The 26,474-nt window shown below is 45.3% G+C and overlaps 1 protein-coding gene across 1 annotated transcript in view; it reads left to right on the top strand.

Moving 5' to 3' along the window:
- Positions 1-26,474, top strand: part of DNAJC5B (DnaJ heat shock protein family (Hsp40) member C5 beta) — a 79,212-nt gene that overhangs the window by 38,182 nt on the left and 14,556 nt on the right. Inside the window, exons 4-5 of the mRNA XM_054021099.1 lie at positions 894-1,023; positions 3,789-3,919. Coding sequence (XP_053877074.1) covers positions 3,813-3,919 — 107 coding nt within the window. The 5' untranslated portion in view covers positions 894-1,023; positions 3,789-3,812. The remainder of the gene's footprint in view (positions 1-893; positions 1,024-3,788; positions 3,920-26,474) is intronic.

Here is a 26,474-nt window from a genome sequence, read left to right as displayed (position 1 = left end):
GCTCTATTCCTGCAGTTGGATCCAGGCAGATAGATCTTTGTGTACGTCTTACTACCCGCCGTATCAGCGGGTAGCAATCGATTTATCCGGGATCGATATATCGCGTCTCGTTAACATGTGATATATCGATCCCCGAACGCGCTCACCGTCGACTCCGGAACTCCACCAGAGCGAGCGGCGGTAGCGCAGTTGACGGGGGAGCCGTGGCCGTCGATCCCGTGCCGTCTGGACCCCAGGTAATTCGATCCCCCTCCAGTGTAGACCAGCCCTTTTGTCTGCACTGGCCTATGACCTCAGTGGGGCTCCATGAATCCATTTGCAAGGCTAACCTGTGTTTCATATAGTTCGGTCTATATAATATATACGAGGGGTGAAGACCTTTCAGGGAGTTCAAGGATGCCCTCCTTTGAGAATTTATTTATTTATTTGTGTACCTGACATTTGGTTCAATCTGCTCCATTCCAAAGACAAACTAATAGCTCTTCAGACTTTTTTTAACGTGCTCCAGGGGAAAAGGTATCTCTGGCAAACAAGAGGTGAGCTCCAACAGAGGCAGCGAAGTCACCCCAAACCTCCTTTCTGTTTGGTTATGGAGTTTTAATGAGGAGCACCCCTATAGCACATCACCAGTGTTGTTTTGGAAGTGAATATATGGTGAAATTATACCGCTAACATTAGAAAAATGAGTCTTAAAGTGAGGGTTCAGTGTCTAGACAACTTGAAAACACTGATGGAGGAAATCCAACAAACTCAATACATCTATTAGAGTTGGACACAGCAGAACGAGGGGTTTGAAACATAATCAAACATGAATGTAGTATATTTTTGGTGTCATAGGCTGTCACGTAATAGCAACCTTTATGTTCATGAATTTTTTATTCATTCTTTCATAGGTCTTCCAGAGGGAGAACCAATTGGATACTAGACTAACAAAAAAAGTAGTAACCAGACTCCAGTGACCTGTTTAACCCTGAATGTGAGGGATGAAAAGCAGCAGCCTTCTTGAATGGGACAGTGCTTCAGGTACGGAAACACTTTCTTCTGTTGGTTCTTGCTTTCTTTCCTTCTGAGTTAGCATATCACTAACAAAAACTGTCAAGACACTGAGTTGATCAAGTTGTCTAGATAAGACTTTGTTCCAGCAGTTTTAGAAACATATCTGTTATTAGAACCACAATAGCTTATTTTTGTTATACTTAACATAAATCTAAATGAGTTGAAAATGTAGTAATTTAAAAGTCGTATTATCTTAAATGAGAATGAGATATGTAATTGTTTACCAATATTTCACTCGTCTTTTTAAATATTGTGTCAGCTTTCATGGAAGTAAACAATATTCTCCTTTCTTTACTAAAAATAGGATTCTAATGTATCTCAGCGATAGGGTATAGGATCTGGTACTGAAATAGGAACTGTGCCTACCTTTATCTTTATTAACAAAGAAACTTTAACTTGCTCTAGAAAACTCGATTTGACTGTTTATAATCATCTATTATTATTCTAATCATATTTTTATAGGATAACTAAAAGTAAGTAGGCAAAACTCCCATTGATTACAACTGAAGGATGATCAGGATGACTTTGTTAGTGTCTCAAAGTTTGCACAGCTGATCAACTTCTTGAAAATTTAGTGACAATAACAAAATATTAAAAACAGTGCTTTGTGAGAAAGTACAAATTATGTTAGTTTGCTGTCCTTTAAAGTAAGATCCATCTTAATTTACCTTTGGTTTTTGCCTCTGCTCTGGTGCAATGTATCCAGCTTTGGGTAATGGAATTTTTAAATTGTGGTGTAGTTCAGTGACTTTATATTGTTGTCTGGTTATGAGAGGTTTGATAATGTCAGTGTGCCAGATCCTTCTCCCATTGACTCGAGCGTGAGCAGGATGGGTCCCAATGCTAGTGTCATGTTAAACATGTTACAGCCATGTAATTCTTAACAAATAGAACTGTAATGCAGCTGGTAAATTAATATTTTAGGCCTGAAATAACATAATTCTTAATGATTAATTTTTTTAGTATGTTTAATTCATTTAATGGGTACTTTTGCACTATGACATTTATTTCAGCTGGATGTGTGAATTTCAGTAATTCACAGGATCTTGAATCTTGCTTTTATTTATTAGAATAAGAAGTCATGAAAAAAAATCATAAATGTAAATAATGTTTCCTTAAAGAAATCAAATAGGTTTTGCCAAAGTTACATAGGTTAGTTTACTTTTGTGTGTAATCTCGTGTAACTTTTTGACCAACATGATGGTTTGGGTTTTTTTGTTTGTTTGTTTTTAATGGCATGCTTGCTCTTATTTTACAACTGACTACAGATAAAGAGTTTGAATTTGTTACAAAGCTGAATCTAAACCAAAATGTGGCCTAGTAAATAATATATGAAGAAAGGCAGGATAATGTTTCTAGCTCAGCAGTGAGAAGAGAGAAATGTCAGAGTAGTAGTTTTATTTGACACACTAGTCTTTTAGTTCTCAGAAATGTCTGTCTCCAAAGCATGCCCACAACTCACTGTAGATTTTTCCTATGGTTATATTCTGCTGTGATCAGAGCTTTGTTGTGGCTGTTCTGTTGTCAAAGAGGCAGATCTTTCCCTCAACACCAAATTCAAGTATAGGTGCCAACAGCATATAAAGAAATTCTTCAGGTATCACGAGCATTCCTCCTCATACACTGCAAAGCGGTAGTGGAGCCACTCTGTGGGTGGTAGTTTGGCTGCCAGTTCCACCTGCAGGAGGAATGAGATTATGGCTGATTGATCTGCGCAGCAGTGTATCCAATGATTAGTCTACATTTAACCTTCATTCATGCCATGCAACTGAGGGGCCCTGTAGCAAATTTATCAAAGACTTCTTATGAATTCTGCTAGAATTATTGCACTATAAGATAAAACCATGACATCTGAATGTGAGACCCTACTTCACTTCAGCTTTTCACACACATAAGATTATTATAGAAGCAGGGCCGGCTCCAGGCACCAGCGTAGCAAGCAGGTGCCTGAGGCAGCCAATGAGGAGGGGAGTGGCACGTCCGGCCGTTCTGTGGCAATTCGGCGGCAGAGCCGTTACTCCCTCTGGGAGTGGAGGACCAGCCGCCAAATTGCTGCCATAGAATGAAGTGGCGGTAGAGCTGCCGCTGATCGCGATTGCGGCTTTTTTTTTTTTTTTTTGCTGCTTGGGGTGGCAAAAACACTAGAACCAGCCATGTATAGAAGGTTAATTCTATAATATAGTCCATTGGGCTTAATCCTTGGCCTCTAGTCCAGTCACTTTGTGCTGCTCAGGAAGCAAAAAGTGGGCAGAAATCTGCTCTAAAAGGGGTGACTTAGGTGATATAAAGCTGACAACCCATTGAAAGAAGCCAATGATCTTATTGGAAGATTCAATTATATGTGTAGGACTTGAAAGAGAAGGGGAAAACAAACTAAACAATTATCCTGAAATGTCCTTTTACTCTGTTCAGGCCTGATTCTGCATGAAGTTAATGAGAATTTTGCTATTAATTTAACTGAAAGTAGGATCAGGCCTTTTATTTGGGACATTCGGCACCTAACCCAAGCATTTTTTGTGTGTGGCCATTTTGAAAATCACTTTAAAATAATATATTTTGGGGGAGAGGAAGTGTCTGTGGCTTTTTTGGAAAGGTATATACTTTTCTAATTTTACTTACATGTAAAATAGTTCAGAAAGTAACTTAACAAACTAATTAAACCGTATTAAAATTAACAATAAGAAATATTATCCTTACATCTGCAATCCCAGTTGTTCTTTTTTCCCCCTCAGTAGTCTTGGTAATGCACAGATAAGATGGCTGAACAAAGGCAACGGGCTTTATCCACATCAGGAGAAGCATTATATGAAATTCTGGCTCTGGAGAAGGGGGCAACACATGAAGAAATTAAGAAATCTTACAGGTATTTAAGAAATGTCTAAAACACAGGCAACAAAAATGTTTTATGTCACAGCAACATAGATTTTACTGTGCTGAGATATTATATGTACTGTCCAGGGAACAGCTCCTACAAACAGCAGCTATTCAAAGGAGTGTAAATCAGGAATAACTGCACTGACGTCCATTATTGCATGTTTGAATTTAATAATGATTTGAGATTGTCAAATAACAGGCTCAAATGTAATTATTAAATCAAAGATTAATACAGCACTATACAGAATACAGAAAGAATAGATACATTACTACCTTTGGTGTAAGGTAAAAAGCTGGCCTCTGTGTCTCTCTTCTCTGTAACTGGTGGGATACTGGCAATCTAACCTGCACTCCCCAAAGTAACTTCCCAGCCCTCTATCCTTTCATAGGGTGTGAGACAAACCCCATTTTGGAGGGGAAAATACTTTCCCATCCTTATTTTTACCATGTATTCTGTTTTCCTAATTACTAATGGAATGTCTTTTATGGTCCACAGTTTACCTGACTGATGAGCAACAAGGAATCTCTAATCTGGTCATAAGTACTAACTGCTATGACAACTGACAGTTCTTAATGAGTTAAAAACATCCTTCAATGGGGTCATTATTTCAGCCATTACAGAACACATCTGCATTCAGAAGTATCCCTTATCAATCATTCAGTTTTGCTTATAACATACTTGTGCAGACACTTTTTCATTAGTTTGAGGGGTCTCTTCCTTGGACACCTGGACTGCATTAAAATCAGAGTAAACAATAGGGTTAAAAGATTAAACACATTCCATTATTGAATTTATTTTCCCATCACCCATTAGTTTCAATTGAAAGACAAAGAACTTTTTAGTTTCATAGATGTAGGACACTAAACGTATCAATACACAACATAAAAAGGATTTTGGGTAGCATATAAAATTATAATCGTTTATCGTACAAAATCATTAAAAATTAATATTTACTAACACCATGGAGTTCCATGGTGTAAATTGGGGTGTAAAAGTGAGAGTAAAATCAGGCCCTCCAACATCAATAACTTACTGTATGGCCAAAATGTTCAAAAATAGTCTTTTATTGGACCAACTTCTGTGGGTGAGAGAGACAAGCTTTCGAGCTACACAGAGGTCTTCCTCAGGTCTGGGAAAGGTACTCAAAGTGTCACAGCTAAATATAAGATCAAACAGGTAGTTTAGCACAGGGGTCGGCAATCTTTCAGAAGTGGTGTGCTGAGTCTTCATTTATTCACTCTAATTTAAGGTTTCGCGTGCCAGTAATACATTTTAATGTTTTTAGAAGGTCTCTTTCTATAAGTCTATAATATATAACTAAGCTATTATTGTATGTAAAGTAAATAAGGTTTTTAAAATGTTTAAGAAGCTTCATTTAAAATTAAATTAAAATGAAGAGCCCCCCGGATTGGTGACCAGGACCCAGGCAGTGAGAGTGCCACTGAAAATCAGCTCGTGTGTCGCCTTTGACACGCGTGCCATAGGTTGCCTACACCTGGTTTAGCATAAGTAGTTATCACATATCTAAGGGACCATTCAGGGTGAAGTGGCCTGTTAATACCCCTGTAGGTATAGGACAAAAAGAGGGGTTAGTGGGTTACAGATTGTTGTAATAAGCCTTAAATAAATAAGACTGTGGTCTTAATAAAGACATTGGATTTGGCCAGGAACCCATCCTGGCAAGGGTCTTCCTGGAACACTGATCGCCTGCCAAGTGGGGATTGTCGCCTCCAGAGCCTGTGCCAGATCTGTTGAGGCTAGGGTGACCAGTCAGCAAGTGTGAAAAATCAGGACAGGGAGTGGGGGGTACTAGGAGGCTATATAAGAAAAAGACCCAAAAATCAGGACTGTCCCTATAAAATTGGGACATCTGGTCACCCTAGTTGAGGCTATCCCCTGAAAGACTTTTGCCAAGCCATGAGACGGTGCTGTTCCCAAGCACCCCGGAGCCGCAAGGGACCTGTTCAGCCTCCCAGTAGTGGTATCACCAGCAGAAGAAGGTCTGCCACTGGTATTAATGGCCGCAGCTCACACTTCAATGCATCTAGATCCTGTGGTACTGCTATCGAAGGCCTCTGTGAAAGCGTATGCTGTCAAGAGGAAAGCCTACAATGATTTCCCCAATACCACTGTGATGGGTTAGATCACAGAAACCCTCTTGGGAGCTGCCACCTGATGTGCCAAGACTACTTCTACCCCTGCTTTCCTTGCCAGCTCAGGACTCCAGCACTCTGTCTTGCTGAGCCAGACACTCCCGTCTGCTCCAACACAGACCCAGGGTCTGAATTACTTACCCCAAAGCTGCAGGTTTACCTGAAAGCAGCTAACAGAAGTGTTCCTGTCTTTAACACTCAGATGCCCAACTCCCAATGGGGTCTAAACCCAAATAAATTTGTTTTTCCCTGTATAAAGCTTATATAACACTCTCCCTCTATAACACTGATAGAGAGATATGCACAGTTGTTTGCTTCCCCAGGTATCAATACATACTCTGAGTTAATTAATAAGTAAAAAGTGTTTTTATTAAATACAGAAAGTAGGATTTAAGTGGTTCCAAGTAGTAACAGACAGAACAAAATAAGTCACCAAGCAAAATTAAATTAAATACGCAAATCTATGTCTAATCAAACTGAATACAGATAAGATTCTCACCAGTTCCAGAATGCTCCCTTTTACAGACTAATCTCCTTTTAGCCTGGGTCCAGCAATCACTCACTCCCCCTGTAGTTACTGTCCTTTGTTCCAGTTTTTTTCAAGTATCCTGGGGGGTGGAGAGGCTCCCTCTTTAGCCAGTTGAAGACAAAATGGAGGGGTCTTCCAGGGGTTTAAATAGATTTTCTCTTGTGGGTGGAGACCCCCTCCTCACTCCTATGCAAAGTCCAGCTCCAAGATGGAGTTTTGGAGTCACCTGACAAGTCACATGTCCATGCATGACTCAGTTTTTACAGGTAGCATCCATTGTTTACATGCTACCTTGAACGTCCTCAAGTAGACTTCTTATGTGGATTGAAGCATTCCAAGATCCATTGTCCTTTAAGTGTTTCTTGATTAGGTACTTAATTTCAACATTCCTTTCTCCAGGAACTGACCAAATGCTCTACTAAGGTTATTTAGAAATCAAGCCAGTACATAGCCAACGTTCATAACATTCATAACTTCGAATACAAAAATGACACATGCATCCAAATAGGATTAATACATTCAGTAGATCATAACCTTTATGTTACATGGCATATGTAGCATAAAACACATTCTAAGCATATTTCCATAAAACCTTATGGGAGGTACCATCACAACCACCATCCCTGGACTCGGGCTACCTCTCATCAATCCCAACTGAATCTGTCCCTTCATTGTCAGAAGTATCTGGCTCTTCTTCACACTTGGAGATGAGGTCACTTGTATCCCATTCAGGACAGGAAGCATACCCCCACCATCAAAAGCTTTGGGAGCATGGGCCATGAAGCAACCTCAGCGTTGGCATCCTTCTAAGGTTCAATGGTCCAGGCTAGGATGGGTTTCCAGCACATACCAGTGGCATTTTGGACATCATGGGGCCTCCCCCATGCCAGTTAGGACCTCCCCTCAATGGTCCTGCTTGCTATCATAGAGAACGCACCGGAGACATCAGCATCAAGAGCATCATTCCCTGGTACCTGGTACCAAGACCAGTACTGAGCATCCAGAAGTCACTCTGGCAGCTTCACCACCACAAGTCAGATACCAACCACCACCTCAGATGCCTGTTGCATTCTTGTCCTTGTCACCAGATGAGGCTATTGACTCACCACTGTGAGAGGACCACAGGGCTCATCAAAATCTTTTGAGAAGGATGGCCTCTCTACTTAACATTCAGGCAGAAGGTGTGTGTGAAAGCTCTGACAAGTTGGTGGACATTCTGGTATCGGCAACTCCCGGTCAGTGTGGCTCTGCCAATTAATGAAGCCATCATGGAGCCAGTCAAAGATCTTTGGCAGGCACCCTCCTCCTTGCCCCCCACAAAAAAGCAAGCTGAGAGGAGGTACTTTGTGCTCTCTAAGGCGTATGAACATTTTTACTCTCATCTCCCCCACCTCCAGTTCTCTTGTGGCGGCAGCTGCCAATGAGTGGGAAAGACAGGGACAACAAGCATCGACACCGAAAGGCAAAGACTCAAAGAGACTGGATCTGTTTGGTTGCAAATTTTATTCCTCAGAGAGTCTACAGCTCAGAATTGCAAACCAAAAGCCACTCCTGAGTCACTATGATTTCACCCTCTGTGAGAACATTATAAAATTTAAGGCCAGTTACCAGAGAACTGTAGATAGGAGTTTGCAGTAATGGCGGAAGAGCATAAGCTGGTCACTAGGTCTGCTCTCCAGGACAGTATGGATAGTGCAGACTTGACTGTTTGAATCATGGCATCAGCTATTGCTATGAGAAGGTATTCATGGTTGCTGTCACTTGGGCTACCCCTAGACATCCAACAGACTATCCAAGACCTCGCTTTTGAAGGTCCCTTGCTTTTTTGGGGGAAAAAATGGATGACAGGCTTCATAGCCTTAAGGATTCCAGGGTGAAACTCAAATCCCTGGGAATTTATACCCCAGCCACAAAAAGAAAGTGGTTTCATCCACAGCAGCCATACAGTCACCAAGTTTTTGCTCCCTGACCCCAAGATCTGCTAAGAAAAAGGGCAGGGATTATGGAAAACACCCTCCAATGCCCTTCTCTTCAGCATAAGTGGGCTCATTCTGTGCAGCCATCTCATCCAAATAGGCATTTTCATGGGGTTGGTCGAAGGCAATGTACCAGTTTCCATAGTTCCATCAATTCCCCACCTTTTGTTTACCAATCACTTGTCCCAGAAGAAGTCCAGAGGTACTTCAGGGAAAAGGCTTCTATTCCTTCTACTTCCTCATTCCTGAGGCAAAAGGAGGCCTCAGGCCTATTTTAGATCTAAGAAATCTGAACAAATTCCTGAAGAAAATAAAATTCCGCATGATTACCCTAGCTTCAATTATTCTTTCCCTGGAACAGGGGGACTAGTTTGCTGCCTTCGACTTAAAGAACATTTACTTCCACGTGACAATACATAACGACCATCGGAATTTTATCAGATTTGTGGTGAATAGTTGCCATTATCAGTTCACAGTGCTTCTGTTTGGTCTGCCAGCTGCTCCTTGGGTGTTCATGAAGTGCATGGTGGTTGCGGCAGTGCATCTACAAAAATTAGGTGTCCATGTGTTCCTGTACCTGGACGCCTGGTTGAGCAGAGGTCAGGCCAAGACTCCAGTCCTATCCAGCATATCCACCATCCTGTCCACATACAACGCACTGGGACTCTGATGTAAATTGGGACAAATTGCTCCTAAAACCTCTACAGATAATAGAGTTCACTGGGGCAGTCTTAGACTCCTCGAAGGCCAAGGCCTTTCTATTGCAAACTAGATTCAAAATGTTATGGGATCTAGGTCTGTGGCCGAAAGCATATCCTCTCACCATGGCATGCAGCTGCATCAGTCTCCCGAGTCACATGGCAGCTATGTAGTTCAGCATGCAGGCTGCATCTCAGAAAGCTGCAGGCATGGCTAGCATCAGCGTATGCCCTGAGTTGTCACCATGTGTAAAAAGTGGTTTGAGTGCCAACGTTAGTTTTGTCATTTCTGTATTGATGGATGGACCCTCTGAAAGTTTCCATGGACGTTCCTTTTGTCCTGCAGCCAGGGCCAGCTCTGGCTTTTTGGCCGCCCCAAGCAAAAAAAAAAAAAACGGGGCGGCCGGAGCGCAGGTGAAGGGGAACTGGGGGGGGAGGGGGAGAGAGTGGGCAGGAGAGCGAGAGAAGGGGGTGGCCAGGGCTATAGCAGGGGTGCTGCCACGCGGCCCCTCCTGCTGCACCGCCTCCTGCCACCTGCCGTGAGGGCTCTGCTCTGGTCGGTGGGGAGGGAAGGAAGAGGACTGCCCTGCAGGGTGCTCTGGTTCTCCACACCACCGCCCCTTACAGGGCGGCTGGAGCAGAACCAAAAAAAAAAAAGCAGTCGTGCCGCCCTAGGATTGGGCAGAATGCCGTCTCGAACAATCTGCCACCCTACGCACCAGCTTGCTCAGCTGGTGCCTGGAGCCGGCCCTGCCTGCAGCTACTATCCCTCACTCTAGTCACAGATGCATCATCCCTGAATAGGGTAGCTCATATGGGATCCCTGCAGACTGAGGATCTCTGATTGTCTCAAGCTCTAAAGACTCATGTAAATGTCAGGGCATTCAGAGTGGCACGTCTAGTCTGCTCGGCCTTCCTCCCCCACACAGTAAGAAAGAATTTATGAATTCTAACAGACAATTTGGCAACCATGTTTTACAGTGAGGAGCACGGTTGACTCAGCTGTGCCGGGAGGCAATTCGCCTCTGGGACTTTTGTACAAACAACTCAATTAATCTCAAGGCTGCTTACCTTCCAGAGCAACTGAATGCTTCTCTGATCACCACGAGTGATAACTATATCCAGATGTGGCCAGGTCTGGGGGACTCCACAAGTGGAACTGTTTGCAACAAGAACAACAGAAAATGTCATCAGTTCTGTTCCTGAGGAGGGATCAGCTCAGGCTCACAGACAGATGCGTTTTTCCTACCTTGGAAGAATTTTCTCCTGTTTACCTTCCTCCAACTCCTTTACCTTCCAGGGTAATATTTAAAGTCAAACAAGACCATGCTCACCTCATCCTTATAGCACCAGTGTGGCCTTGTCAATATCAGTACATGATCCTATTAGCCATGTCAATCAAGCCTCAGCTATCTCTCCCATTGGATCCAGACATAATTTCCCAGGACCATGAGCACCAGCTTCATCCCAACTCCAAGCCCTCCATCTGACAGCATGGACACTTTATGGCTGACACCCTTTGAAAGGTCGTGCTCGAATGTTGTTCAGAAAGTGCTTCTGAATAGCAGAAAACCCTCAACTAGGAACATTAACCTGGCTAAGTGGAAGCACTTCTCCATATGGTCTCGTCAAAAAGATGTATCCCCAGAGTGGGCACCCTGAACTTTGTACTGGACTGTTTTCTATATCTAAAACAGAGTTTGGCTATTAGCTCTATAAGGGTGCATCTGTCATCTATTTCAGCCTTTCATGTCTCGGTGGATAGTAGATCTCTTTTCTCCAACCCCATCATCATCCAATTCCTAAAGGGCTTAGTAAGATTGTATCCACACATACAAGATCCCATCTCTCCTTGGGATCTGAACTTAGTCTTAGCAAAATTGATGGGACCACCCTTAGAGTCCCTTGCAACTTGCTCTCTCCTACACCTTTCTATGGCAGTAGCATTTCAAGTGGCAATTACCTCAGCTGATAGGGTTATATTAGCCAGTTGGTAGCATAAATTAATGCACAAAGAGATCCAGGATGAGATTATTGAGTGGAAACTGGTAGGCCACTATAACCACTGGTGCATTCTAGTAGAGCACAGGCAATTTCAACGGCTTTCTTAGCACAAGTGCAGATCATAGATGTTTGTAAAGCAGCAATTTCATCATCAGTGAATGCTTTTGCTTCTCATTATGCCATTTTCCATCAGTCCAGAAATGATGCCTGTTTTGGAGAGGCTATCTTACAATCACTGTTCCGGTAGACTCGGGCCCACTTCCATGCATGTTTGCTTGTGAGTCACCTACAGTGGAATGGACATGTACAATCACATGAAAAAGAAAAACTGTAACTGTTGTTCTTTGAGATGTCTTGCACTTGTCCATTCCATGACCTACCCATCATCCCCTCTCTTTTGGAGTCTATCCTGTACAAAGGAACTGAGGAGGGCGAGGGCGGCCCCATCATCTTATTCCAGCATGCAGGATGCATGGTGACAGAGGGTACTCAAGCCACCCAGACAGGTACCGCTGAGGGAAAAAATCTCTGACAATTGTGCATGAGGCGTGCACACATCTACAATGGAATGGACATGTGCAACACATCTTGAAGGACGACAGTTACAGAAAGGTAGGTAACCATTTTTTTCAGATAATTGAGGTCTGGATAACTGAGAATACACTGTGTAGGTTTCTGGACAGTGGTGATTATGAAATATCCATGGCTGAAAGAAACTCAGAACTCTGGGTCAGCTTCTTTTAAAATATCTGAACAAATTACAGAGGTATTTCCTGTGTTTTATTAAGAAAGGATAGAAATGTCACATGGTTACATGTCACAATGGAACAAGATTTTGAGAATCAACTTCTTGACACCTTTAACAATTGCTTCTTGCCAAGTAAATCTACAACATGGAAGAGAAAAGACTATTCTTGACTTAGTTCTAAATAACACAGAGAAATTAATTAAGTAAATATTTAATTATCATCAGTACCCAGGGCATACATTTAGAACTACATTCTCCCCTCAGAAGTCCACAGCCCATTGATGCCAGTGGGAGGTTTTTACAAAAATCAAGACTAGAATATGGCTTGTATTTAATACTTACATTTTTAGTTATCATAATTTTTATTATTTGTTCAGTACTTATTATCTCAACATCGCTCAATGAAAAAATAACCTCATCTTTAGGGTCGCCACTGTCACTCCTTGTTTCTCTTCTTTCCCCATCTGCTTGTCTCTCTTTCTCTCTCTTTTCCTTTTGTGTGTATTTCCTCTACTCTTCCCTCTGCATTTCCTTACCATCAGGGCTTAATTTCTCCCCGAGTATTTCCCAGAGCAGCGGGGCTCAGGGCTTCTGCCCCGCAGGGCACACCGGGGCTCCCGCACATTTAAAAATATTTACCAGCCTCAGGCAAACATTACTGCAATGGTTTTTGCATTGTGTGTTTGAGTGGGGTGGGACATGGGATAAGTGTCTGTGAATCCATCTGTCTCACCACACAATGAATCTATGCATTTGATAGTGATGACCCAAATCAATACTATATTATGTGATATGGATCAACACACACTGGAAAACCCTTTATCACCCTGAGGGGATTTGGGAGTTGCGAGTAGCAGAAAAACACGGGCAATATGGTTCCTAAAAGTGTCATGGACACTGGGTGTGGAAACACAAAAGAGTGAAATCCTGATTCCACTGAAGTCAGTGGCAAAACTCTCATTGACTTCAGTGGGACCAGGATTTCACCCAGAGTCCCTACATGGATGGCTCTAGCCTTGACGAATATCCTGAGATCTGTGTGGTTTAGGGGGCCAAAAACTATGTTAATTCCAAAGGTGAGGGGAAGCCTTTCCCCCTGAGGGTACAAAGCTGGATAAACTCTGTGGGTGGGAACTCCTGTCTCCTAAGTGTTTTTTTTTCTCAAGCAAGAAATGATTCACATATGGTGGATAAGCATGTTAGTTTAATTACAGGCTCCAGACCATTATAAATAATAATGAATATCTGTGAAACCAGAAAAAAATAAGGGGAAATTGCATGGCAGTCGCCCATCTGGTCTGCAAAAAACAAAGCCCTTCCACAAGTCCCCTCCACTGACTTCTATCAAAACTATAATTAAAATGCCATTTGTAATTTACATTCATTTCTATGAATGAAATATAATTTGTGTAATTGTTTTATTATCTGAGATTTGTTTTATTTACAGAAAAATACAATATCTTCCAAGCATAGGTTGTATAAAGTTTATTTAAACACCAGATCTACAGCATTTTCATACAACAATCAGTATGTTACACTTAGTTTTTTATTAATATTCCCCACATTTTTTCTCTGCTGATTAGGGTAATAGAATGCTGCAGAAGGCATTCAGATCCATCTAACTGACACATTTGTATTCTGTTAGTTATTCAAAATGTTTAATCAGGCTGAAAGCCCACGGAGAATATCATTCTTGTACTCAGGGAGGTGGAATAAAGCCATCACAACATTGTTAAATTAAAAACCTGTGAAATGTAATGAAACTGCAAGGCTCTTTACTCACAGTTTTTCAGACCACTTCACTAGAGTTTGTGTAACTATTGTCACTGTATGTCAGATGCCTCATAAAAAGAGGAAACTGGCGTATGCTACCATGACTCAGATACCACAATAATGCAAATTTTGGTTTCATAAGAACCATTAAAATGCCAGATTGCATTAGGGTTATAGGTTTGTCTTGGTACATGCAGGAAAAAGTCAAGAATTAAGAAAACTCATCTCAGACTGTTCTAGACCAATAAAACTGGAATGTGTTTTAATTAAATGGTAAAAAATAATAAGCCATATTCATTGGGTAAGAATAGTATGTATAATGTCAAAGATAGTTTACCATCACTCATCTGGTAGAACTTTTACTGAACAACAATGTACATGATGCAATATATTACTGTGGTTGTAAAATGACTTTTTTAAGGCATTTGACTTAGTGCTGCATGACATTTTCATTAAAAATGTAGTCCTAAAAATATCAATGAAACACACATTAAATGGATTACTAGCTGGCTAACTGACAGATTTCAAAAAGTAGTTGTCAATGGGAAATCACTGAATGCTAGTGTTTCTGCAGGGATCAGTTCTAAGTCTGACACAATTCCACATTTTATCAGTGATCTGGAAATAAATATAAAATCCCTGCTGGTAAAATGTGCAGATGACACAAATACTAGCAAAGTGGTAAATAATGATGAGGATAAAGCAGTCATATGAAGTGTGGTAAACTGGACCCATTCAAACAAAATGTGTTTTAATATAACAGACTACAAGGTCATACCAATAGGAACAGAGAAGGCAGGCCAGACCTACATGCTGGAAACCAGTGACTCTGAAAAGGATTATGGGGTCAGAGTGGACAAACAACTCTATTGTTGTGTGATGCTGTGGCAAAAAAGGCTAATGGGATCCTTGGATGTATAAACAAGAGAATAGTGAGTAGGAGCAGGAAGGTGATTTTACCACTGTGTATGGCATTGGTAAGACCAATGAGTCCAGTTCTGGTGTCCACATTTGGTTGTTGAAAAATTGGAGAGGGTGCAGAAAACAGCCACAAAAATTATCTGAGGGCTGGAGAAAATGTCTTTCAGGGAGAGACTTTTAAAGAATTCAATCTGTTTAGCTTTTCAAAAGAAGACTGAGAGGTGACTTGATTCCACCTTCGCTGGGAGAAAATATCAAGTACTAAAGGGGTCTTTAATCTTATGGAGAAAGGCATAAAATGTACCAATGGCTGGAAGCTGAAGAAGACAATTTAAAATGAGAATTAAGGCACAAATTTTTAATTGTGAGGGTGACTAAACATTGGAATAAACTACCAAGGGGAGTGCTGGATTCTCCATACCTTGATGTCTACAGTTCAAAACTGGCTGCTTTTCTGGTAGTTAAACTCTAGCCCTGCCAGGTGCAAGTTATTGGGCTCAATTTAGGGGTAAATGGGTGAAATTTAATGGCCTATGATATACAGAAGGTCAGACTAGCTGATCTAGTCCCTTCTGGCATTAACGTCTATGAGTCTGTTATGTTTTTATTAAAACAAGAAAGGGTGTTAAATGTCCAGTGTAAAATAACTGTTATTGAAATATGAATATAAATATTATAGTACAGGCCAGTTTAGGCAGTATCACAGTTACAATATTTGTGCTTAAGGGGCTTGATGCATATTAACATATATATAATGCACATAATACATATTATTTATATTTCCCATGTATCCCATAACTCCTTGCATTTTCTGCAGTAAGCATTTGATAGATAGGAAACTTGTTAAAATCAAGATACATTCATTCTATGTCTTAGTACAAGCTAGGGAAATACCTTCATGGATCAGTAGCTCGAATGTGTAACTTATAAAATCATATAAATAATACCAGCTGAAATGTGTAACTCAGGGAGCACACCATGTGCATCAGGTGAATGTAATATTGCTGCACAGGACTGGTATTATGTGCACCATATATATATGTTAATATGCATCAAGAACCAATAACTTTAATCACAAATATTGTAACTGTGATACTGCCTAAATTGGCATATATATCTATATCTATCTATCTAGATATAGATATAGATATATATGTTAGCCAGCATATATTAGTCAACACATCATACCGGAAGTCAACTACTTTTAGTCACTCACATGTGACAATGTGACTCAGTCTCATTTTTGCAGGTAACACATGGCCAGCTTCTCCCTTATGCCGAGTATCCCATCATTGGCCTATCATGTGATGTTTAATACTCCCATCTACTCTTGCTACTCAGAGAGGTGACAATTTTTGGAAGGGTCTCCAAGCAAAAACTTGAAGTGAGGCCCCCATGTCATTTCTTTCCATCCCCTGCCACTCTCTCTCTTTCCACTATTCTTCCTGGATGTGTACACCACATGCATGCCTGCGGATTCCACTCACACCCCAATGTCAGTGCATACACTTGCGCACCAATCCCACATCATCACTATAAGCAGTAACACACAACCCTACACGATTAGCATCCACACCAGCCTCCATAGGTAATCCATAGAGTCAGCTGCACTTTCTTTATTTTATACAAATGAGGGCCTGATCCTGCAATTAACTCCACAATTGCTAGATCAGGGTTTAGCTGTGGTAGCCTTCAGCTGGACAAAATAAAGATGTCACTGTGCATGAATAAAGTCTCTACCCCATTTTTACTCTTCCAAAATATTCATGGGGGGAGGAGAGGTGGGAGGATGAGAATGTCCACAGCTTTCAAAGTAAGAAAAGGACAGTTACCTGTTCCATAACTGGCGTTCTTCGAGATGTGTTGCTCAGGTGTATTCCACTATAGGTGTGCGTGCTCGCCACGTGCACCGGTGCTGGAAGTTTTTCCCCTAGCAGTATCCGTAGTGGGGGAGCACCGCTGCGACCCCTGGAGTGGCGCCGGTATATCGCGCCATAAAGGGGGCTGCGTGCTCCCCCCACCCTCAGTTCCTTCTTGCCAGACAACTCCGACAGAGGGGAAGGAGGGTGGGACGTGGAACGGAACAGGTAACTGTCCTTTCTTCTTCGAGTGATTGCTCATGTGTATTCCACTATAGGTAACTCCAAGCTATCCTTGATGGAGGTGGGTAGGAGTTTCAAGTGTAAAAAAATTTCTAGGGGTTACCCGGGCGGAGCACCGCCCTACCAAACCCGGCGACATCCCTTGTCTGGGAGACGATCGCACAGTGCGATGAAAAAGTGTGGACAGAGGACCATGTAGCAGCCGTACATATGTCCTGAACAGGGACATGAGTGACATAGGCCGCGGACGAGGCCTGGGCTCTCGTCGAATGAGCCTTCAGTATAGGAGGTGGGGAAAGCCGTGCCAGGTCATAACAGGCCCTGTGAGGCGGGAGAGTACCACGTTTAGATCCCAGAGTGGGACCGGGGGTCTGGCGTAGGGGAATGCCCGATCTAACCCTTTCAGAAACCTGGCCATCATGTGATATGAGAACACAGACAGGCCCTGCATTGGGGGATGGAAGGCCAAAATGGCTGCCAGGTGCACCCTGATGGAGGAGGGTGCCAGGCCTTGGGTCCGAATTGACAAGAGGTAATCGAGGACAAGCTGGATAGGTGCGGAAGAGGAAGAGAAACCTCTATCCCTTGCCCACACAGAGAACCTATACCACTTATCGCCGCATGGAGGGTTTCCTACTTTCCAGCAGGACCCTTTTCACATCCTCAGAACACCTCCCCTCCTCCTCATTCAACCATGAAGCAGCCACGCTGTCAGATGGAGCATGGCTAGGTTGGGATGGAGGAGGCGACCTTCCTCCTGGGAGAGGAGGTCCGGACGTAGCGGCAGCCTGCAAGGAGGGGCCGCTAACAGTTGCAGCAGGGACCCGTACCAATGCTGACGGCCCAATCCGGGGGTATGAGGATCATCCTTGCACCATCTGACTTCACCTTCTGTAGGACCCTGTCTATTAAGGGGAAGGGCGGGAAGGCGTACAAGAGGGGCCCCGACCATGGGAGCAGGAACACATCTGATATGGCCCCTTCGCCCTCTCCCACTCTGGAGCAGAATCGAGGACACTGTCGATTCTGGGCGGTGGTGAACAGGTCTACCTGGGGAGCACCCCACTGTAGGAAGATCCACCTGGTCACCTCCTTGTGCAGGGACCACTCATGTTGCTGGGAGAATACCCTGCTCAAGCGGTCTGCGAGTGTGTTGCTCTTGCTGGGCAGGTAAAAGGCCCACAGGAGTATACTGTGGACTATACAAAACTCCCACAGGAGCTGGGCTTCCTGGCATAAGGCCCGGGAATGCGTGCCCCCCTATTTGTTGATGTAGTACATGGCAGTAGTGTTGTCCGTGAGGACTCTGACCACTTTCCCTTGTATGTGCTGGCGAAATGCCATGCACGCCAGGCGTACGGCTCTGAGCTCCCTGACATTTATATGTAGGATTAGCTCATCTGGTGACCACATACCCTGGGTCCTGAAATCCCCCACATGGGCTCCTCAGCCCAGGTCTGAGGCGTCCGACACTAGATCCAGTGAGGGATGGGGCTCTTGGAAGGGGATACCCCGGAGCATGTTGCTCGGGAGGGACCACCATTAGAGGTCTGCCACCACCCTGGGCGGCACTGTGACAACCTTGTCCAGGCCGTCCCTGGCCTGGGAGTACCGGGAGGCCAGCCAAAGCTGGAGGGGCCTCATCCAAAGCCTGGCATGTCGCACCACATAAGTGCATGCTGCCATATGGCCTAGCATTTGAAGGCACACACGTGCTGTGGTTATCGGAAAAGCCGTGATGGAGGCGATGAAAGCCTTGAGCGTCTCGAACCTGTCCCGTGGCAGGGAGGCCGTGGCTACTCGGGAATCTAGCAGTGCCCCTATGAATTCTATGCGCTGAACTGGAAGCAACGTGGATTTCTCATTTACCAGTAGGCCTAGAGCCCCGCAGGTGTCTAGCAGGAAGGTCGTCTGCTGTTGCACCAGAGCGTGAGACAGGCCCTTGAGTAGCCAGTCGTCGAGGTAGGGGAAGATCTGCAGCCCGTTCCTCCTGAGGTGGGCCGCCACCACCGCCATACACTTTGTAAATACCCTGGGGGCAGTAGAAAGGCCAAAGGAGAGGACCGTAAATTGGAAGTGGTCCTGACTCACCAGGAAACGGAGGTAGCGCCTGTGACCCTCGAAAATGTGGATGTGAAAGTACGCATCCTGGAGGTCCAGCGCCGTAAACCAATCCCCCTGGTCTAGGGATGGAATAATAGAGGCCAGGGACACCATGCGGAATTTGCAACGCACCAGAAACTGCAGGTCGAGAATGGGGCGAAGCCTGCCCTTCACCTTGGGGTTGAGGAAATACCTGAAGTAAAAACCCTTGCCCTGGTATTCCTGAGGTACCCTTTCCACCACTCCCAGTGAGGAGGCGCTCTACTTCCTGGTAGAGGAGTAGGGCATGCTCCGGAGCCCCGTCCGGCCGCCCAGACGGGGGACAGGCGGAGGGCTGAAACAAACTGCAGCTTGTACCCTTGGGAGATGGTACTGAGGACTCATTGGTCCGACGTGATATGGGACCACCGCAGTCGGAAGTGCGATAAACGGTTTAGAAAAGGTAACTTTATTAACTGGGTGGGGGGTACACTGGCAACAAGCCTGGTGACCCCCCTCAACGAGTCAAAAATGCCATTTTCCCTGCCGTTTGGCCTTCGAGGCCCCAGGCCGTGGGGCCGAGCGGGATTGGCGTTGGGACCGACGTCTTTGATCCCTCTGCCGCTTAGGCGGGGGTTCATATCTGCCCCTAGCGTGTGGAGCAGAGGGTTGAGGCCTGGGTTTGTCCTTAGCAGGCGGGACGTAGAGGCCTAGTGTTTGCAGGGTGGTACGGAAGTCCTTCATCCCGTGCAGACGGGTGTCTGTCTGGTCTGTGAAAAGGGCCTTGCCATCAAACAGCAGGTCCTGCATTATGGACTGGGATTCTGACGAAAGCGAGAGCCACGCCACCCGTCGCATGAAGACAGCGGTAGCCATCGAACGATCGGCTGTGTCCGCCGCGTCTGAAGCCGCCTGGAGAGCCGCTTTGGTGGCGGTCGCACCCTCCTCAACCAACGCTCTGAACTCCTTCACCTCCTTCTCAGGAATGAGGGGCTCAAATTTGGGGAGTGATCCCCACAGGTTAAACTCGTAGCGCCTCAGAAGCGCCTGATGGTTGGCCGCTCTGAGCTGGAAACTCATTGACGAATAAACCTTTTTACCAAAGGCATCAAGTCTACAAGCATCCTTGTCCTTTGGCGTGGGCGCGGGCTGGCCATTCCGCTCGCGGTGGTGGACCGATTCAACCACTAGGGAGTTTGGAGCTGGGTGGGTATAAAGGTACTTGAGACCCCTCGCAGGGACGAAGTACTTCCTCTCGGCCTTCTTGGAAATAGGCCCAAGAGAGGCCGGGGTCTGCCAAAGGCCAATGGTGATGTTGGCAATTCCCTGATGGATGGAAAGGGAGCGCCACACGCTCCAGTACCAAGGAGGTGAGGACATTGAAGAGGGTGTCAGAGGGCTCCTCCATCTCCTCGGCCCAGAGCTCGAGGTTGGCTGCTGCCCTCCGAAGCAGCTCTTGGTGGACTTTAAAGTTCTCCTGGGAAGAGGGAGGTGGTACCGCAACCGAATCACTCTGCGCCGACGAGGTGGACGGAGCGGCGCCTTCAGCGGCTAACGGCACCATGGGCTCCACAACCCGGTTCGGTGCTAGAGTCGGTGCCTGGGGTTCGGCACCCACGACTTGATCTCAGTGCCAGGAAGGTGACCCGGTTCGGCACTGAGAGGCTCCAGCCACAGAGCAATGACCTGGCAGTGCAGGTGCCTGAGGCCATGGTGCCCACTGGCACCACTGTCCTTGCCAGGGCACGGCCTGAAGCAGAGGCGCATCAGGCACCAGCAGGGCAGCAAGAAGGAATTGAGGGTGGGGGGAGCACGCAGCCCCCTTTATGGCGTGATATACCGGCGCCACTCCAGGGGTCGAAGCGGTGCTCCCCCACTATGGATACTGCTAGGGGGAAAACTTCCGGCACCAGTGCACGTGGCAAGCACGCACACCTATAGTGGAATATACATGAGCAATCACTCGAAGAAGAAGCTAGACTTTTGACATCCTGGGTGAACAGACCTATAAGGTCAAATTCAGTGCTGACTTATACCCTATGTATTCCCATTGATGTCATAACAGCTTATGTGATTAATGTAATTTATTATATACATTTGACATAATACATTTTGGCTCCAGAAGTCATCAAATGACTTGTACATCAAACCTCATGTTGTTGTTTTTACATTTAACTTTCTGGAAAGGAAACATTCTTTAGTCCCAGAAGGGGAGAGTTGTCATGGAAGAATGCAAAGTGAGGTGGATTTTATTTTGCACTGAACATAAATAAGGATGGTAAAACTGACAGTGGTGCTTTACCCATCTTTATTAGTAATTACAGGAAAACAGAGACTGCTTCTGAATAAAGTGGAAATGTCAGAGGGATTCACATTTAATGGAATAGTTGTAAATACTTGCAAGATAAAATGATGAGTCAGGCTCTTAGATTTGTTTTAATTAAACTTTTATCTTATGCTAATTTGTTTCATGAGTCCAAAAACCTGCTGTTGAACTAGTCTTCAGTGCAGTGTAAAAAACCAGCAATACCTGATTGTAAGTTTCTTGCCATTATTAATTAAGTTGGTATTCACCATAATGACACCGCCTAGGGGAAAATTTTGTTTTAATAAACATGACATAGATACCGCTCCATGATTTTCTTTGCAATTTAGCATCAGCTAATTTACCAGGGAAATAAAGAGTTAGCAAGGTTTCTAATTAAAAAGAACTTGTTTATATTTCTGGGGTCTAGGGTAGACCCTAAAACAAATATTTTTTTAAACAAATCATGGGATGGTTCCTTTAAAACAGACATTGGGGCTTGGGTTTCATAATGGCAATGAAGTCACTTGTGGTTGATGGTTACCGTATTTTCCAGGGTGTTTTCTTTTTAATTGTGAAGAAATGTAATATTGGTGAAAGGAGCCAGATTGATAGACCTGAATACTGAGATCTCCTTCTGATTATCTACGGGACAGCTACAGCACAGACATTAGCTGGGAAAGCTTCTGCACATCGTCCTGCCAATGTAACTCTACCCTGACCTACAGTTAGGGATGAGAAGACAGATTAACCCATTCATAACAATGGGAAATTCCCATTAAGATCTTGGAAAAAGACCACCAAGTTTTTCAATATTTTTAGATTCTGGTCCTTCAGTAGCTACCACATAAGTAATAAAGCCCAGATTGTAACCCTTCCTGTGTGTCTGTATAGGTTAATTAGAGGGTGTAAGGAGACCCCTTCTTCTCTGGGCTTCCTACCTATATTCATGGGTCGCAGCTCTGAAGGAGTAAAAGGCAGGTACTCCAGCACAATCACACCTTCCATGTGCATAGCTATTTCAATGACAAAGCAACAAAAGCAGGGCTGGTCAAAACTGCATTTGATCCAAAAAATTTCCACAAAGCGAAATACACTGCAAGAAGTGTGGAAATTTTTAATATTTCCTTACAATGCCGAAACCAAAATATTTCAATTCAAAATGGTGCAGCTCTGCCTCAGGGGAGTTGTAGTCTTGGTGCCTTTTGCTCCTGTTCTCCGATACGATGGACTCACTGGAAGACAGCCACACTCCACAATGCACCACTTTCTTCCCTCTCTAGAGGGGTGGGAAGAGGATGCATCGCAAGAATCCCAGGCCAAGATGCATCATGGGAGATGTAGTCTGGCCAGAGATCTCAGTCCCTAATGGAGAATGGGCACATAGGGCACCAGAACTATAACTTCCATGAACACTGCAGTGACATTTTGAATTGAATTATTTCAGGTTTTAGTCAAAATGTTTTGTAGAAAAGTTGAAAATGTTGTGGAAATAAATCCTATTTTCTCAGCAGCTCTAAATGCAAACCCTTCCTTTCCTTCTCAAAGCTCCTGAACACTAAGTAATAGGGGTACATTATAGGAGTCCCGAGCCATGGTGCATCTCGGGCGATGTAGTCTATCCACAGATTTTAGGTTTTGTGCTTGTCTAGTCTGAACGTCTCTTTTGAAAGTCCCATGTGATGTGATTGTTTTATGTTTAGTGAACTGCAAAGTAAATAGTTATCTTAGAATAGGAAATAAGTTATCAGCATTTAGGCATATTTGACCATCCATCTGCACTAATATATTAATTGCAGTGAATATATTTTATCTAAATCAAGAGTCAAATTCTGACAGAGTCTGTGTTGATATAGAAGGCAGAGGGAGGTAGTGAAAGGAGAATCCTTCATCCCTTTGAAATCAGAAGAAATTTTGTCCAAATAAGGGCTCCAGGACTCAGCCCTTAATTTGTATAATTTTGCTTAAGAAGTACAGGGAGGGTGGAAATGTCTACAGATATATTAGTGCAAAAACCATGGAAGCCAATAAAGTGTTTAGTGTTATCCTTAGAACCAGCCACCAATTTCCAAGAAATACCTCAATCAGTATTCATCTTAATAGCCTGGGCCTTTCCCCCCACTTAACAAAAAAGAACAGATCCCATATGCAACCTAAGGTCTTAGACACCATGGAATGTCATTAGACATGTAAAGTCAGCCTGTTTATTCAGTCTACATATTTCAGTGTTTAATATTATTTAATACTATGTTTAAGTATAGGATGCATGGTCTACTAAATACATTAATGATATTAAAGGTATGATTTTACAAATATATTTAAGGCATGCAAGAGGAGATATTATTAAGTTAAAGGTATAAGACTAAATTTCCCACTGGTATAAATGCCAGCAGAAGTGTGTTCACAGGCTTATGTCAGTATAAAAGATGACAGAGTGCCTCCAGGCCAGCAACCGTACTCCAAAAAAAGGGTTGGCCAGTGGAAATCGGCTTTATTGTCTCCTGATGGCAATTTTACCGTGCAGCTCCTGTGAAAAATAAAGCTGTACTCCAGCCTCAGTGTAAAATTGAGGAAGGAGCACTGCTTGCACTCTAATGGAGACATCTCTCCTTTGGTGCAGTTAGGGTCCCAATATTAGGAGCTTTGTCTTATATAGGCAATTATACCCCTCTCTGAAAAACAAGTGTCCTGATTTTTCACACTTGCTATCTGGTCACCCTCAGCGCAGTGGGCTTTCTAAGCTCAGGGTATTTTACAGCTCCCTGCACCAGCCTTGCTGAACTTGGTTTGTACATTAGAATCATGTAATGTAACAAGACATAAATCACTTTTATTGCCACAAGAGGGCACCTCCTGTCATTTAATAATTATACTAAGGAAACGACTTGTGTTAGTCCCTCAAAAGAGAGTACAGTCTTCCAAAATACAAAGCAGATATAAACATGAGCAAAACAAAAATACTGTCTCTGAAACCCCCCTACTTGAGTTATGAATGGGACCTAGTTATCATGTCAACAGACTTGATATATATAGTAACTTTGATACCAGTATGTTGTGTTTTGGGTGGGCCTGGGCATGAGCTCTACTGCAGTATGATCTGGTCATGGGGAGAGCTCCCTGCAGGTCTCACTTCTTTCCCTACCAATTCCTTAAAATCTTTATAGCATCTCAGAAGCTGCTGTACCTCAAAAATATAACCAGCTCATATTAAGTTTTAGAAGTGCAACTCTTGGAAGTCACAGTTTCAGGGTTGACTGCACCTTTGACAGCCCCCAGGTATCCACTTAAAGGTTTCAGGCTTCCTAGCAATCCCCTCTCTCAGATAGAAACTAATGTCTCCCTACAATAGGCATGCGCAGCACATTTCATTAGGGTGTGCACCCAGGGAGCCCTGCCCTAGCCCCACCCTGCCCCCATCCATTCCCTCCTACTTCCCGCCCCCTGACTGCCCCCCTCAGAGCCCCCAACCTCCCCCGCTCCTTGTCCCCTGACTACCCCCGCCTGGGACCCCTGCCCCTAACTGCCGCCCAGGACCCTACCCCCTATCTAAGCCTCCCTGCTCCTTGTCCCCTGACTGCCCTCCTAGGACCCTACCCCCTACCTGTCCCCTGACTGCCCCGACCCTTATCCACAGCCCTGCCCCCTCAGACAGGCCCCTGGGGCTCCCTGCCCCCTGACAGGACCCCAGAATTCCCGACTCATACAACCCCCCATGCTCCCTGCCTGCCCCAACCCCCTCCAGAGACCCCCCACCCTAACTGCCCACCCAGGACATTCCTTGCTCCCTGTCCCCTGACTGCCCTGACTCCTATCCACCCCCCGCCCCCTGACAGACCCCGGGACTCCCATGCCCCATCCAACCTCCCCTGCTCCCTGATTGCCCCCTCTAGAGGCCCCCCACCCCTAACCACTCCCCTCGGGATCCCACCCCCTATCCAACCCACCCTGCTCCCTGTCTCCTGACTGCCCTCACCCCTTATCCTCCCCCCCGGCTCCGGACCCCTTACCATTAGGCTCCTAGCAGCATGTTCTGCTCCGCGCATGAGTGGCAGGTTTGTAGAAATTTTGGTGGTGCACAGAACCCGCCCCCCCCAACTCTGCCCCCCACCTGCCTAAGGCTCTGGGAGGGAGTTTGGGTGGAGGGAGGAGGTCTGGGGTGCAGGTCCTGGGCTGGGATTAGGGTGCAGGGGGGGTGCAGGGTGCAGGCTCTGGGATGAAGTTTGGGTGGGGGAGGGGGTCGGGGTGCAGGCTCTGGGATGGAGTTTGGCTGCTGGGTGCAGGCTCCGGGCTGGGGCAGGGGGTGGGTGTGCAGGAGGGGGTGAGGGGTGCAGGCTCTGGGAGAGAGTTTGGGGTCTGGAAGGGGTGTCTGGGAAGGGGAGAGGGTGCATGCTCTGGAGGGGGTTTGGGGATAGGAGGGGGTGCAGGGGTGAGGGCTGTGGGGCTGAGAATGACGGGTTCATGATGCAGGAGGGGTCTGAGGGCTGGGGCAGAGGATTAGGGTGCGAGGGGACGAGGGCTCTGGCTGGGCCTGGAGATGAGGGGTTTGGGGTGTGGGAGGGGGCTCAGGGCTAGGCCAGAGGGTTGAGGTGTGGGGTGAAGGCTGTGGGGCTGAGGATGAGGGGTTCATGATGCAGGAGGGGTCTCAGGGCTGGGGCAGAGGATTAGGGTGCAGTGGAATGAGGGGTTCATGATTCAGGAGGGGCTCAGGGCTTGGGCAGAGGATTAGGGTGCAGGGGGATTGGGGCTGGGGCTGAGGGGTTTGGGGCATTGGAGAGGCTCAGGGCTAGGGCGGAAGGGCAGGGCAAGGGCAGCCTGCCCTGCCAGTAGGGGATTGGGGGCACTAGGACCCTGGGGCAGCAGACACACCAGCAGCACAAGCAGGCATGGGAGAGGTGCGCACTGCTTTCTTCCAGGCAGGGACGTGGCGGGGTGGGGGGGAGACCCATGGGGGGGCAGGCGGGGGCCGGGGGAGAGACCCAGCTCCAGATATTGGTGGAGCAGCAGAGCCCCCAGCCCTGAATATTCCTGGAGCCTGGCTCCAGGAGAGGGGGAAGGGGCCAGCAGCTTGCTGCGCCGGGGAGAGTGGAACCATTTGCCCACCCCTGCATTAGGGTGTGCCTGGGCACACCCAGCATACCCCGTGTGCACGCCTGTGCTCCCTACCTCCAGGCTGGGGGTTTAGGCTTGCAGTCCCTCTGCAACTCACTGTGACATAATTTCCCCTGTCTGTCCAGCAGTTGTGATTAAATTTT

Source organism: Malaclemys terrapin, chromosome 2 (genome assembly GCF_027887155.1).
Source record: "Malaclemys terrapin pileata isolate rMalTer1 chromosome 2, rMalTer1.hap1, whole genome shotgun sequence".
NCBI classification, from domain to species: domain Eukaryota; kingdom Metazoa; phylum Chordata; order Testudines; family Emydidae; genus Malaclemys; species Malaclemys terrapin.
This window is presented reverse-complemented; position numbering and strand designations above follow the sequence as displayed.